The following is a 13846-nucleotide window of genomic DNA, read 5'->3' as shown; positions in this document are numbered from 1 at the left end:
TTGGCTTAAAAGAAAAGTGACAGTGTAATCCCTTGCACTTTAAATGAACACCTTAGGTGTATTAAGAAGGCTTAACTTGTTCACCAGTTAAAAGGACCTTAGGAAACAAAAGTGCCATTTGTGGACTCTTGCACAATAAAACACAGCTCAATAGTAATGAAGAGTGTCATCGTTGAGCTTGGGCCAATGGCTATTAAATATGGAGAATGTTCAGCTGAAAATTGCATTTAAATTGGATTAACCCACCTATAAAGCAGGTATGGAGGACACATAGAGTAAATCGTTATTATTAATATGTAGCCTGCCTAATTGGACTTTTCAGAGACTATGTGAAGAGAAACACTTTGCAGGAAGACCTGATAGCTCCAGGTCTTTCATTCCACAAGGCTCTCTGTTGTCACTTGGCCTTTTTTCATAAAGCCATCCGACTGTAAATACCTGTGCTTATTTGAGGTGATCTCAGTCATTCCGGGTGCTTGTCACCTTATCACAACGTATAAAAAAATACTTTAAATGTCTTTTTACATTGCAACTTATCATAACTAACATCCATCCATCCATTATCCAACCCGCTATATCCTAACTACAGGGTAACGGGGATCTGCTGGAGCCAATCCCAGCTAACACAGGGTGCAAGGCAGGAAACAAACCCCGGGCAGGGCGCCAGCCCACCGCAGCATAGCTAATATTCATCTGAAAAAAAATAATATCCATAGCACACCGGGAACTTAATACTGGTAAATGAATATTAGTCTGATGGATTAGCTTTGCAGCTGGAATCTATTACCGCTTTAGCATTTGTTCAATTACTATTATTTGAGCAGGTTACGTTTGAATGTTTTGAATATGTATTGCAAAAAAAAGTTTATTTTTAAAATTGCTGCAGTACATGTTATTAAATTACTGACATAGTTTTGTCTGGCAAACGTCCAGCTTCTGCTCAGTAATGCCATCTATATATTCCAAATGCCTTAGATTTGAAAGAGCCAACATGCATAAAATTACCAGAAACAAGCATGAAGTTTTTAAGTGAAAAATAAATATTGACAAATTCCAAACACATTAAAATATTCAGTCTGAAAAAAAATCAATAAAATGTTTTGAAATTACTGCTTAATTTTATTTAAATGCCATCTAACATTTTAAAAGTGCATAGCAGCATATAAGACAATTAACAGGAAGAAAACTTTGATTAATTCAATTGAATGAAACAAGAAAAATCCAAGTAGAGAAATATTTCAATAATTAATTCTTAATAAACCCAGAGAACACATTTTAAAATGATGATGCTGCAATAATAAAGTATAGTTCATATTTGTTAAAGTTTTTGTTTTATAGCTCTCAAGTCACTTCTTTATACAATAATCAGCATTAAAAAGATAAAAACACACTTTAATCTGGATACAATAAAAATCCCGAAAAAGTACTGTCATCTTCACTGCTAGCATATATGCCATTCCAGTCACGTAAAGTTTCCAGCCACACTTGATCCCCTGAGATTAGTTTCACCAGAATCAAATTTGACGCCTGGTCAATATCTTGACCGTACAATGAATCCCTGGTTCGCAGCTTTCTTATACCACTGACCACAAGAGCCACTCTCAAGGGGCGGTTTCTTACAGTCACATGGTAGGTAAAAAGGTACACCCCAGGAATGCTGCAATTAAATTTACCATTGTTTACATCATAATGATTCTCCCCATTGTAGAAGATCTTATCAAACTTCACAGGGAAACCAGGTGGAGGGAAGGACTTGCTGGGAGAGAGGCCGACACTAAAACTAGAGCGTTTGATAACCACATTCTCCCCCCTGGCACCTTTAAATCCTCTAGGCCCTCGATCACCTTTCATTCCAGGAGGCCCCCTATCCCCCTTTGGTCCATTGTTCCCCCTAGCTCCCGGGGGACCTGGTAACCCAGCCATCCCTGGGTCTCCTTTATCACCTCTTGGCCCAGGGTCTCCTGCTTCTCCATCAAGCCCATTTGCACCATTGGCTCCATCCATTCCTGGATCCCCCTTGTCTCCTTTTTCACCTTTCATCCCATCATCACCTTGATCTCCAGGATCCCCTTTGTCACCCGAAATGCCACACTCACCCTTCTCTCCATCCTCTCCTTTCTCCCCCTTTTCACCATTTTCCCCACTAGGCCCCATTATGCCTGCCGGCCCCTCTTCACCCATGTCTCCTTTTGTGCCATTTTCACATATTTCTCCTTTCTCTCCTTTTTCACCTTTGAACCCTGGAAAACCAATATTTCCTTTGTCTCCTTTTGATCCCATCTCACCTGTGAAAATTCAAGAGCAGAAAAAAAATGTTATCTAGGAAGTATTATTGAGTGTTCTTTGAAAACTGAAGTGGTAATTAGGTATAATGTTTAATTGTGCAAAGTATAGTTTTCTTTTATCAAAAGTTACAGAAAATAACATTTTCAGAGATTCTCTAAATTAGTTCTTTAATTAATCTTTGTACAAATTGTCTATCACTGCATTCACCCATCCAGTTGCCTTAACTAGTCTGCCTTTTTCTAAGCTGCCAAGCAAATGTGCATTTTTTGCATTTTTAATAAGCTTTTGTCAATATTAATAATATAATTATTTTCATTATTATTTAATTTTCTGGGCAATATCAAAGCTTAGGGTGAACTAGACACTCTATGAATGATGTGTGTGGTTCCTGAGATGTTCTACATGTACATCAGTCAACTCTGGGTTTTTATAAAAACTTACTTTCATATTACCTCATCTGCTACTGTGATGGCCATGACGCAATTAATTGCTCAGCAGATCAATAGGTTGATGTTGTTGGCTTACTTCTTTTCAGTTAAATTTATATTTATATTTAAAATTTTAATTACTTCATCTTATTTTCATATAGCACTCTTCTCAAGTTCTCAAGTCAAATGCAAATACTAATTTTACAAATCACTAACTGCAATGAGTACACAGATTTGTTTAAACAAACTTTAAAAAATTTGTTTACTTTGAAACTGATTAACAATAATGGAGCTCATCTGTCCATGAATTAATTGCTGAGCTATGGCCAGTTGACAACAGAGGAGAGGAAAACAAAAACTTCACTAAGCAGCATGCCTGGAGAAAATAAACCTCTATGAGGTCCATGGTCAGTTATAACAATTCAGCATTTATTATCTGATGCAGAAGTATTCCCCACATGATGAGGAGATTTCCAGCTTCTCAGATACATATATATACATCATTTTATTCACACTCAAGACACTGAATTCTCAGCAGATCAACCATAAGTTGATGGCATGCCAGTTATTACAGATGGTGTACTCTTTTGAGACCAATGTAGAACAGTTAAAGTATATATAAACATAAAGTTGAACATAAAACTTAGACTTGTAAGAGTGAACACTGTAACTGTTTATTCTACACTGTTAGTTGTGCTATATACCGTGCAGCCAACCATTGCATACCTTTCAACATATTCACATTCTGCATTTACTGGTTCTCTGTTGCTGCAATATTAAACTGTGATGGTAATGAGGCTAAGAGAGTGGCCATGAACCAGTAAACTGGTTCTACCTGTAGCTTCAGTACAAACCTCTAAAGCCATTCAGTATGTGTCTCCCTATCAACAAAATGGCTGGTTGAGTTCTTGTAATAATTGACTATGAGCCACAGAGAGGTATATTGATTTTTTCATTTGTACCTGTACTACAAGATATTATTATTCACAGCATCATAGAATATCTTCGAGGTACTTGACATTTGGTAATGAAGCATACTGGGTGTAACAGAGAATATAAGAATTGAACTATACGGCAGACCCCCAAGATGTCATCCAGTACTATTTTGGAGGGTGGCAACAAGATCTTTGGATTGGATTCCTGACTTCTTACCTTCTAGTTAAAATACAGAAAATCCAGGTTCAGTTGGTTATATGACTCACCAATGAACCCAAACAATTATAATATATGCATAAAATAAATCAACGGGAAGACAATGTAGCTCTGGTATGGGACATCGAGTGGTAACAACATACAGTACATGTGAAGTTAATGACTGGCCAGATAAAAGGGATAACACAATAAAATCTTAGACAACTTTAGCCAAGTGAGGCACAAAAGCAAAAGCTTGCTGGTGAAGAGGTGAAAATTCCCAGAAGAAAATAAGTTCATTGTGTGAGGGATTATAATGATAGGTGTTTTGAGGCAGTAAACACAGGAGCAAGTTAATAGTCTCTGGGATAGAATTGTTCACTAAATTGCAAGTTTTTTTTTATAACTGTTGTAGTTAGTGTACATGTTAAGATGGCAAATGTAGGTAAAGTGTGTATAGGTACTACCACCAGGGTGCAGCATTTCCCCCATGCCTAGTACGTGGCCCAGGTTGATATCAGACAGTGACGGCTTTTAAGCATAGTGGAAAAGATAACACAATACCCCTATTCAATGTTTGGGGGCAGATGACTCTACATTGTGGAGTTCTTGACACTCCACCTTTCAAAAAGTCTTTGATGGGGAAGTCACTAGAGACTCTTACAATTATTGACCACTTCATCAGATACAGACTGGGGTTTGTAGGGCTTATAAGTAGTCCAGGAGTGTGGTGACATTAGCATCCATTAGAACCATTATTTGAACCAACAGAGTGAACTTCACTGTGGTGGTCCTGATACAAATGTGGAGCTACCCTGAATGTATTAACGGTTCTGTGCAGAGTAGAAGTGACCGCCCTGACAGAAGCTACTTTAGTGTAGAGTGTTTATTGATACAATAATTTGAGTAGTAGAATAAAATCCATCCATCCATCCATCCATCCATCCATCCTCTTCCGCTTATCCAAGGTCGAGTCGCGGGGGCAGCAGCTTGAGCAGAGATGCCCAAACTTCCCTCTCCCCGGCCACGTCTTCTAGCTCTTCCGGGTAGAATAAAATGTTGTCAGAAATTGAAATCTATGGGAGGTCAGAAGGAGTGTTCGGTATGGTACAGTGGTATGAAAATAGAACTTCCACCCCCAACCCCAATGATGGGCAAGGGTTCAAGACCAAATGATAGACCAAAAAAGTTTTTAGGGATTATTATTCACCCATATTTATTTTTTCACTTTGTTTTTGCACCAAAATTCATAAAGTGTGTTGTAGTTGATAAACACCCTCTTTGCATATTTTGGTGTTTTGAACTTTAATCTGGGTTGCTGGAATGCTATGAGAATGACCCATAGTATTCACATTGCATTTGCTTTGCCTTCTTTCTTGTAATTTCTTTAGGATTATAACAGTTTTAGCCAAAAACAGAAAAGAAAATTCTGTAAAGTGAGTAATGCGGACATAGTAAAAAGAGCTAGCTGCTGTCTCACTGACTCCACTTGCCCTAAATATACATTTGTCACTGTCCATGCAAACCATTTTCTGTAACCCACATGAGGCATATCACATCTAGTGCTTCTTGAGTTTAAAGTAAATTCCTGCTAAGTTGAGCTGGTTCTGTTTTAAAGTTTGCACGAAAAAAAGAAATGTAAAGCTTTTCTTAAAACAACTTTTACAGTGAATGTTCTTGTACCTTTCTCGCCATGTTTGCCTGGTAGGCCTGTAACCCCAATAATTCCATCATCTCCTTTATCACCTGTGTCGCCTGTTTAATAAAAAAAATACAGCAATATGAGAAATGCATTGTGGCTTTATTTGAGAGATAAAATGACTAGCTAGCTTGCCCATATCCTTAAAAAAATGGTATATTTTTACCTTAAACTTGTTCAACCTGTGATCCCTCATATCATTATAGGTACATCCAAAATGGGGTCATTAGGTAACCAGAAGGTCATATTTAAGAAAGGAGGCAGGGACGGATCTTACATTTATTAATTTCCAAAGAGCACAGAAGCTAAAAACGTTTGGAGAAAGTGTGGTGAAGACAATAGCATTTTACCAGTATGGAAAAACGTTTGACTCTTAATCATGTAAACAACTGTACAAATAAAATGTTGCTGTTCTGATAGATGGACATCTTAGCTGGGAGCTGGATTAAAATGGGATGAATCCTTTGTTGTAGTAAGCATCAAAGGTGGCAGTTGGTGGTTTTGCTTGTTTACCACATAACAACTGTCTAAAATGACTCTTGGCACAACATCTAAAAACGCCTTTGATATGTTACCCCTCTCTAACAACGCTCTTTAATTATGCAGCACTCAACTATGAAAGGATGGACATATTTAAGTAAGGACACCCTTTCTGTGAGGCTTTAACACAGTGATCTTTTCTATCTTTAAACTCTGCTCTGTTTTGAATTTTTACAAGTTGGTCCAGAGCTAGTGCTCAAATTCTGTTTTTGTGTATACCTAATGTTGTTTGTTGCTATGTGTAACTGATCTTTGACTACTTTGATGATACACTTCTCTTCGTGAAATGCAACCATTTTTTTTAAACAGAAGCCTCAGTTTCTGCTGAGGCCTTCATCACTTAGCTGGAATTATGTTTCACATGTATATTATGGTACCTCCATACTTTTGAGGGGTTCCACATGACACTGGGAACAGATAGTCAAGAGAACATCATAATTACACCAAGTCCAGTCAAGGACTTTAATCTGTATGTGCAGGCAGAATAGTAACACGTCTACTAAGTAAAATAGCATAATGTGACACTTACAAGCTAATAATCTCCTACGATGCTCCTTTTCTTTCTTAATCTTCATCAAATCATCTTTGTGTATATTACAAATACCTGTCTTTGCTTCCGGGTTTATGAGCAAAGCCAACCAACAGCTAAATAAACAGTTCTGGATAATCGCATAACCGTCTGTTCTCCTTATTTCTGTATAAAAATCTTAACACCTTTTCTGGACTTAACACCAAACTGTATAATAATTTCAGAATTGTATCATTGCTGATACAATAGAGCATGTATTTTATCAGGCTTATTCATTAATTTATACAGTATCTTATACATCACACCATTTGCTTAAATCTCGGACAGTAGATAGCATTCTGTGACCCAATCTTGGAAAATCACCTCTCTTTACCAAAAAATCTGTAATATATTTTACTCTGTAATAGAGATTGTATGAGATTAAAAAAAAGAAAACAGTGATTGTTATTTTAGTTACATATGGATTACATCGTGCACTAGACCCATATATTTAAAACTGATAAAGCCTTCTACACCTCGGTACACATTTCTTGCAATCCGTTCTCTGGCCCCAACGCAGGATCTGTTAGTAGCTGCCCCTTAAAAGCAGACAATTAGAGTACTGTAAGCGCTTTCGGAGCTTGCGGTACTGCATCTATTAGTCACTTACTATCATGGAACACAAACCAAGCCCTTTTAAAGTCTTCTAATACAGTACTAAGAGATTAATATATGCACTGAGAGTAACTTATTGTGTTATCATTAATGCTTTCTCTTATTTCAATGAAATAAAGTGTTTGCTATGGTCTTGTTACATAGCAATAACTGAGATAACAGATTAACATATACAGTTCCTATTCTAATTCGCTAATGGCTCTATTCCAGTTATCCATATAAAATGTTCAAGTTCTGTTTATCCAATAGCAGCAGAACATCTGATCTCTTGATTTTGTGCATCTAACAGCTTAGTGATCAAAGTGTCTGGCACATATCTTGAGTTTTAACTTTTGTCTGAGGGTTATACTGGTTTATCATTTTTGTGAAAATGAAATATACAGACAGCAAAAACATGACAAAAAAGAAAAACTTTACAGTGTGTCCTCTTGGTTCAGCCAGTTTAGTGAGACACGAGCAATATAGCCATGTGCATCTGTGCATCTGTATTGTCAGGCTTCATTAGTGGCCAAGTTGTGTTTAAGATTGTCTATTGCATTACACTTCTCTGATTGCATACAGCAAATCTACTCTTTTATTCAACTGCAGTTAAAACCCTATGGAGGCATTTATTTTAAAACTGATTTCTTTATATTTCCGGAAGTGTTGTAATGAAATCATATCAAATTATTCTCAACAGAAAGGGCACATACATATAAAATAAAAGGAAGATTTAAAACATTTTACAGCTGAAATTAATCAAGATGACTCCCTATGTGGCATGAGTCAAGACAGTTTCCTTGCATGTAAATGGTAATTTGCTCATGAAATATACATTTATACAAATTAAGCAAAGGCAGGATAATCGCTCTGCTCAGTGGGCCACTAGTAGTCTTTGAACCAGCAGCCCCTTAGTCACTAGATCACATTGCCTAAAGGTAGCGATGGAGCCAAAGACTTTTTACATGAATAATAACAGTATGTCTCTTTTTAAAAAGGAGACTCTGAAATAAGGATTTCATTTTATTATGTTGCATGCAATTACAGACCATTATGAAGCAGCAGATATAATAAATGGGGTTAACCTTTGTCTCCTTGATGCCCCTTTAACCCAGTAATTCCTGCTGGTCCTGGCAAACCTCTTATTCCCGGCTCTCCCTTTTCTCCTCTGGCACCTGAAAATTAAGTAGAGATAATAATAAAATTACTTCACATTATGTCATTATCTATCTGGAGGTAAAAGCGCATATTAAAGGGAGTGAATAGCATAATTCTCAGAAATACTGCAGAATATCATAAACAGGTAGCAGAAGCATTTTTGAGCTCTGCATGCACTAATTCTTGGCTCATTTCAGATTTAATGGTAGCATGTTTCTTTCTGCACACACAATACAAACACTCAAAATATATAGCAAACCATTGTTTGATTGTGCATGGAACATTTTCCTGACTGAATTGTCTTTTCTATAGTATACACTCTGAATAAATATAGAAATAAACAGCACATTTTTAAAATGCATATATGTTGAATTTTGACTATAATATTATTTTTAATTGGGGTCATCTTCCAAAGCATTAGGTAAGACATCAATTCCATATAGATCACAATAATCATGGCTATACACTAGGAAATGAATGATGCAAATCAAAAAATAACATGTTTATGTGTTTTGACACTTATTGTAAAGATGTAAGACTTATTTTATTTCACTCCTTATTCATAGCAAGTAATAATTTACACCCTAATAAGTCTTGTTGCCATAATATTATTGTCAGTATTGTTTTTTAAGGCTTGTCTCAAGCTAGTTCATGAGATCACTTGTCAAAGTTTCAACATTATTCAATCTGCTAAAAAACACAGTTACAGTGCAATAAATCTCATTTTTCAGAGAGGAGGTTATAAGGTTCTATCACGTTGTCTGCCACTGTCTGCATTTAATCAAAAGCTACATGGAATGGTGGCTGACACTAAATGTAAAACCTCAAAATTACAATTTTGCAGAAAGAATCTGGCAGCAGTTTTTATTTCGCTAAGTGAAAAAAGCAATTGGTCATCTACCTGGAAGTCCTCGGTCACCCTTCTGCCCTTTTGGACCTTGCTCTGGTGGACAGCATTCGCAGAAATTAAAGAAGCACTCATTATAGTCCAAAGTAAAGTTTTCATGCTCGCCGTTTGCAGATGGGGTGGTCATTGTCCTAAAAGCATGCAGGATTTCATTTGGAAAAGTGGTTCTGTCCGTTAGAACTGAGGAAGACGTTTCAATGCTATCAGTTGTTTCATCGGTAACTGTGCTCGAGAATGTGGTTGTGGTCTGATGGATCTCTTGAAAAGGCTTCTTAGTGAAAGGGTACTTTGGAAACTGGGTGGTCTTGGCAGATATATGAGCAATAATAATAACAGCAATAAAAAATATGCCTTGAAATGAAAAAATCCCCATTTTTGTACCTGAAAGAAAGGGAAACTTGTAACTGATAGTATAGTATGCTATAACCTTAAAAGGTGTACACATGCAGAATAAACAAATTCATATAAATTCATAGAAGCACACAACTGTAAAATATTCACTTCACACTTTTGCAGCTTTTTAATTCAATGATGGTTTTCTTTCCACCTATAGTAAATGTAAAACATGAACGTAAATAACATAGGTTAGTGTAAAACATTTGTTGGTTATCTTGGTAATGAAAAGTAAATGATAACATTATTAATATTTTTATTATGCATAAATAATAAGAAAATGCACTTTCAGACTGTAACATGACATTCCATTTTACATATCTTTGGAAAGCAATTATTGATACTATTTACCACCTTTATTGCATTACAATTTTCAGGCACCAGTATAAAAAAATCCCCATTTACTGTATTCTAAGTAAAGTCTCCTAAACTTAGCCAACTGTATTTTTCTTCTATTATAAATACTATTTTCAATATTTTTAAGTTTTATTGAGTATGTGTCTTTGCTGATACAAATTTAATTAAGCCAACTAAATAACAAAATTAAATACATAAAATACAGTAAAGCAATATTAAGCTGTTAAGTGTACTTCATAAAAATTGCTGAAATACCCAAGTGCTTTATATAATTAACATTCAAGTGAAAAAAAAGTCTATGCATACTTTTTAGATAACAAACAGCAATCAGTATGTACAATGTGTTTTTTGGACCATAAAATATTTTATAGATGAATCTATGTTGAAATTAGTCTTACAAAGAAGGCCTCTGGGCTACTCACCTTAAAATTTCATATCATAATGGAAATAAATCAGTAGATTTACATTTCAGAGTCCTTATTTCATAGTGTGTTCAAAACAATTGATAGAAGTTTTGCTAAAAACTAAGACATTTTAAAAGAAATGTTTGAAAACCACATAGTTATTTAAAACCAGGATAATTACACATGGATTACATCGTGCACTAGACCCATTTAGAGATACTAATATGGAATATTAAAGTTGTCTTTGGAGTGAGAGTCATGATAATATGCATTTTGACATATATGTAAAACTGATAAAGCCTTCTACACCTCGGTACACATTTCTTGCAATAATTCACTTTCTACAAACTGAGAAAGCTTTTACTAAGGCTTAGTTTGTCTTAAATTAGTGGTTTACTACTGATGTAAACTAAATGCAATCATTATAAATAATATATTTGATAAATAATATATTTGATAAAAAGTGCATTTTAGTCTTGTTATTGCCCTTGTCTTTTGTACACACTGCTATTTAACTATTCAATACAATATTAACTTAAAAAATAAAACATGGCAGAATCTGAAATCACCTGTCTCTACTCTCACTCATACATACACATATGTAAATGTATTTAGTTTATAGCATTTCTTCTGTATGTGATGTATATGCATATACAATTCACATTTCTATGCAAATATTGAAATTCATATTAGTTTTTAATATTACAGGAGAATATCTTTTTATTTCATAAGTTATACAACAAGTATTAGACAAATAGACCAAGAATTAAATACTGTTTTACCATTGCACATTAAGAAATCCACTTTAATTGTCAATGATTAAGTCTCAACATATATATTAAATGAAATATTCTAAAATAACTAATGCCTGTCATAAATACTGCTCTATCACTTTCTATCCATTTTCAATCATATAGAGGTAAGGAGTTAATACATTTGACACCTACCTTGTTAAAGATCTCTTGATCATTTATGTCATTACTTGATGGCACTTTGAACAAAGTAACATCATCTTCATTGACACACATTTGTAACTGTATTGCTTTAATTCTTTATGAGTTGGCCAATAGGAAGGAAGCAAACATTTGGAGTAGGATGATTGGATGATTTTTCTAAATATTCCTGCATGTACTGAAACTCAAGAAAATGCAAATGTTTGCGGACATGTCATTTTTTTAAATGGAATGTCCTTTTCTGTGGCTTTCTCTTGCTTTAACTTTGTGACATTAGATATCCCACTCTCACATGTTCATTTGCTAAACACTTGGCAGCAAGAAGTAGCAACCTGGACATGTGATACTTAATTAATTCTACCATGGTACAAATCAAAGTTAGCCCTCCCTACAATCCTTCAGAGTTAGCTGGGTTTATTGTTTAATTAAAATTCATGCGGTGTTGTTCAGTCTTATGCCTAAGTGGTATTTAAACGTTTAACTGTACTGTATATTATGCTTTCTACTCAGTATTAAACATATTTTTCTTAATTTATTAATCTTTAAATGTTGTGATTTAACACTGAAATAAAGTTTACTAGTTGAAAAATATATTTTAAATTCTTCACATAATATTAGAAATTGATTAATAAAAGGAAAAATGGATGAAGCAGGAAAACCTGTCTCATTTCATTAAAAACATTAGGTTGAAGGAAAAAAAATACCTTTTAGCAGAACAATGATCAATGATCCAAGGTAAAAGTGAATGTCCTTCAGGGGTCAAAGTGAGACCTGTTTGAGAATCAGTGACAAAAAAATTTCCTTAGCATATATCATAATAACAGCATTTAAACAACTCAAAGCAAGCTTCCGTTCTAAATAAACCTTGGCACTACAACTAGGAAATGATGTGCTAGCAGGCTACTATTTTTTAAAGGTTCCTAAAAACACATGGAAACTGTTGTTTTCACTATAATGTACCGTATATGTGAAAATAATGTTGTTGAGATTGACTTCAATGAAGTCACAGCAATATGATGGTCACTGATCTGGAATCAGTCCATGTCATTACTCAAAGCGATAACACTGAATTTTGTTTTTTCATGCAACACTTGAGTTTTTGTGGAAAATGGAATAATTGGTTGACTGATCAGCACACAAAGTAAAAGGCTCCTATTCTACTTGGGGCTGATGACAGGATCCGATGCTTCTTAAAAATTTTGGTTCATGAGAAGAACTTATCCAGATAAACATCAAAGAATAATATCTAAATATTATACATAACAAGTATGCAGCTATTTGTTGTTTACATTAAATGTAACAGATGTACAAGTAATGCCTCCTGTAGGAATTTTGCTTGTAATGGAAAAAACCTGGTTGGGCTATGTCCTTTATCAACCATGATGTTGCTTTTAATGTGATCATCCATGTCAAACTCTTTATTAAAATGGCAGACAAGGGTCTCAATAAGTGTATGAAGGTTAGGATATTGGATTATATTTCACACAGGAAGTAGGTGGTGGAGCAAAAGAATATCACTTTTAAGCACATTACCCTGAGTATGAATAAAAATGGGATGCATCATATCATTACATCTATGTTTAGTCTACACTACTTACTGCATTTTACATTGAGATGCAGTTAGAATTATTAATTTGACCAACGACAGCACATTTGTTGGGCTGATAAGTTGTGTTTTCTTGGGTAATGATTTGATGTCTTTATGTCGTACATTTATATTGTTCCTTAATTTATGTGAGTTTCACTAAATTAAATTAATTCTAATTGATGGGCTGCTGCCAATAAAGTAAAATATCAGTGATATTTTAAGAGAAATAAAAATAATCTGCCAAGAAAAATGAATGCTAACCATTCACAAACATGTAAAGTTGGAAGAGTTTTTATCCAGACACACCTAAAGGCATATTGAACATTAAAGGTTCCTCCAACCGATATTTAACAGACAAATCAGAAAAATTTTATTTGCTGCATATTGCTTTTTTATTTAACTTTAAAATATTCACTGACATGTACAGGTTGTTTAAGCATACATATCCATCCATCCATCCATTCATCATACAACCTGCTATATCCTAACACAGGGTCACGGGGGTCTTTTGGAGCCAATCCCAGCCAACACAGGGCACAAGGCAGTAAACAAACCCCAGGCAGGGCGCCATCCCACCACAGGGCACACACACCAAGCACACACTAGGGACAATTTATGATCGCCAATGCACCTAACCTGCATGTCTTTGGACTGTGGGAGGAAACCGGAGCACCCGGAGGAAACCCACACAGACACGGGGAGAACATGCAAACTCCACGCAGGGAGGACCCGGGAAGCGAACCCAGGTCTCCTTACTGCGAGGCAGCAGCGCTAACACTGCGCCACCGTGCCGCCCTCAGCATACATGTTTTGAAGAAAAACATTAATAATTTTAAAATC

The 13846-nt window shown here is 35.3% G+C and overlaps 1 protein-coding gene across 1 annotated transcript; it reads right to left on the bottom strand.

Annotated features, from left to right (window-relative positions):
- Window positions 1–1187: 1187 nt before the first annotated feature.
- On the bottom strand, window positions 1188–9688 carry otol1b (otolin 1b). The gene is made up of 4 exons (XM_028793201.2): window positions 9306–9688; window positions 8332–8421; window positions 5529–5600; window positions 1188–2285 (listed from the first exon to the last, which is right to left on the bottom strand). Exons 1-4 carry the CDS (start codon window positions 9682–9684, stop codon window positions 1393–1395), a joined length of 1434 nt encoding a protein of 477 aa, XP_028649034.2. The 5' UTR covers window positions 9685–9688; the 3' UTR covers window positions 1188–1392.
- Between the last annotated feature and the right edge of the window lie 4158 nt (window positions 9689–13846).

Source organism: Erpetoichthys calabaricus, chromosome 2 (assembly GCF_900747795.2).
Source record: "Erpetoichthys calabaricus chromosome 2, fErpCal1.3, whole genome shotgun sequence".
NCBI lineage: Eukaryota > Metazoa > Chordata > Cladistia > Polypteriformes > Polypteridae > Erpetoichthys > Erpetoichthys calabaricus.
Note: the sequence above shows the minus strand (reverse complement) of the source record. Positions and strands in the feature narration are given on the sequence as shown.

What these genes read in the sequence shown, in the direction of transcription:
- otol1b (XM_028793201.2), bottom strand. Translation starts at nt 9,684, where the DNA reads ATGGGGATTTTTTCATTTCAAGGCATATTTTTTATTGCTGTTATTATT. An exon ending in GGGTGACCGAGGACTTCCAG is followed by an intron (nt 8,422 to 9,305) that starts GTAGATGACCAA and finishes CTTAATTTTCAG; the next exon opens with GTGCCAGAGGAGAAAAGGGA. An exon ending in AGGCAAACATGGCGAGAAAG is followed by an intron (nt 2,286 to 5,528) that starts GTACAAGAACAT and finishes GAATTTTCACAG; the next exon opens with GTGAGATGGGATCAAAAGGA.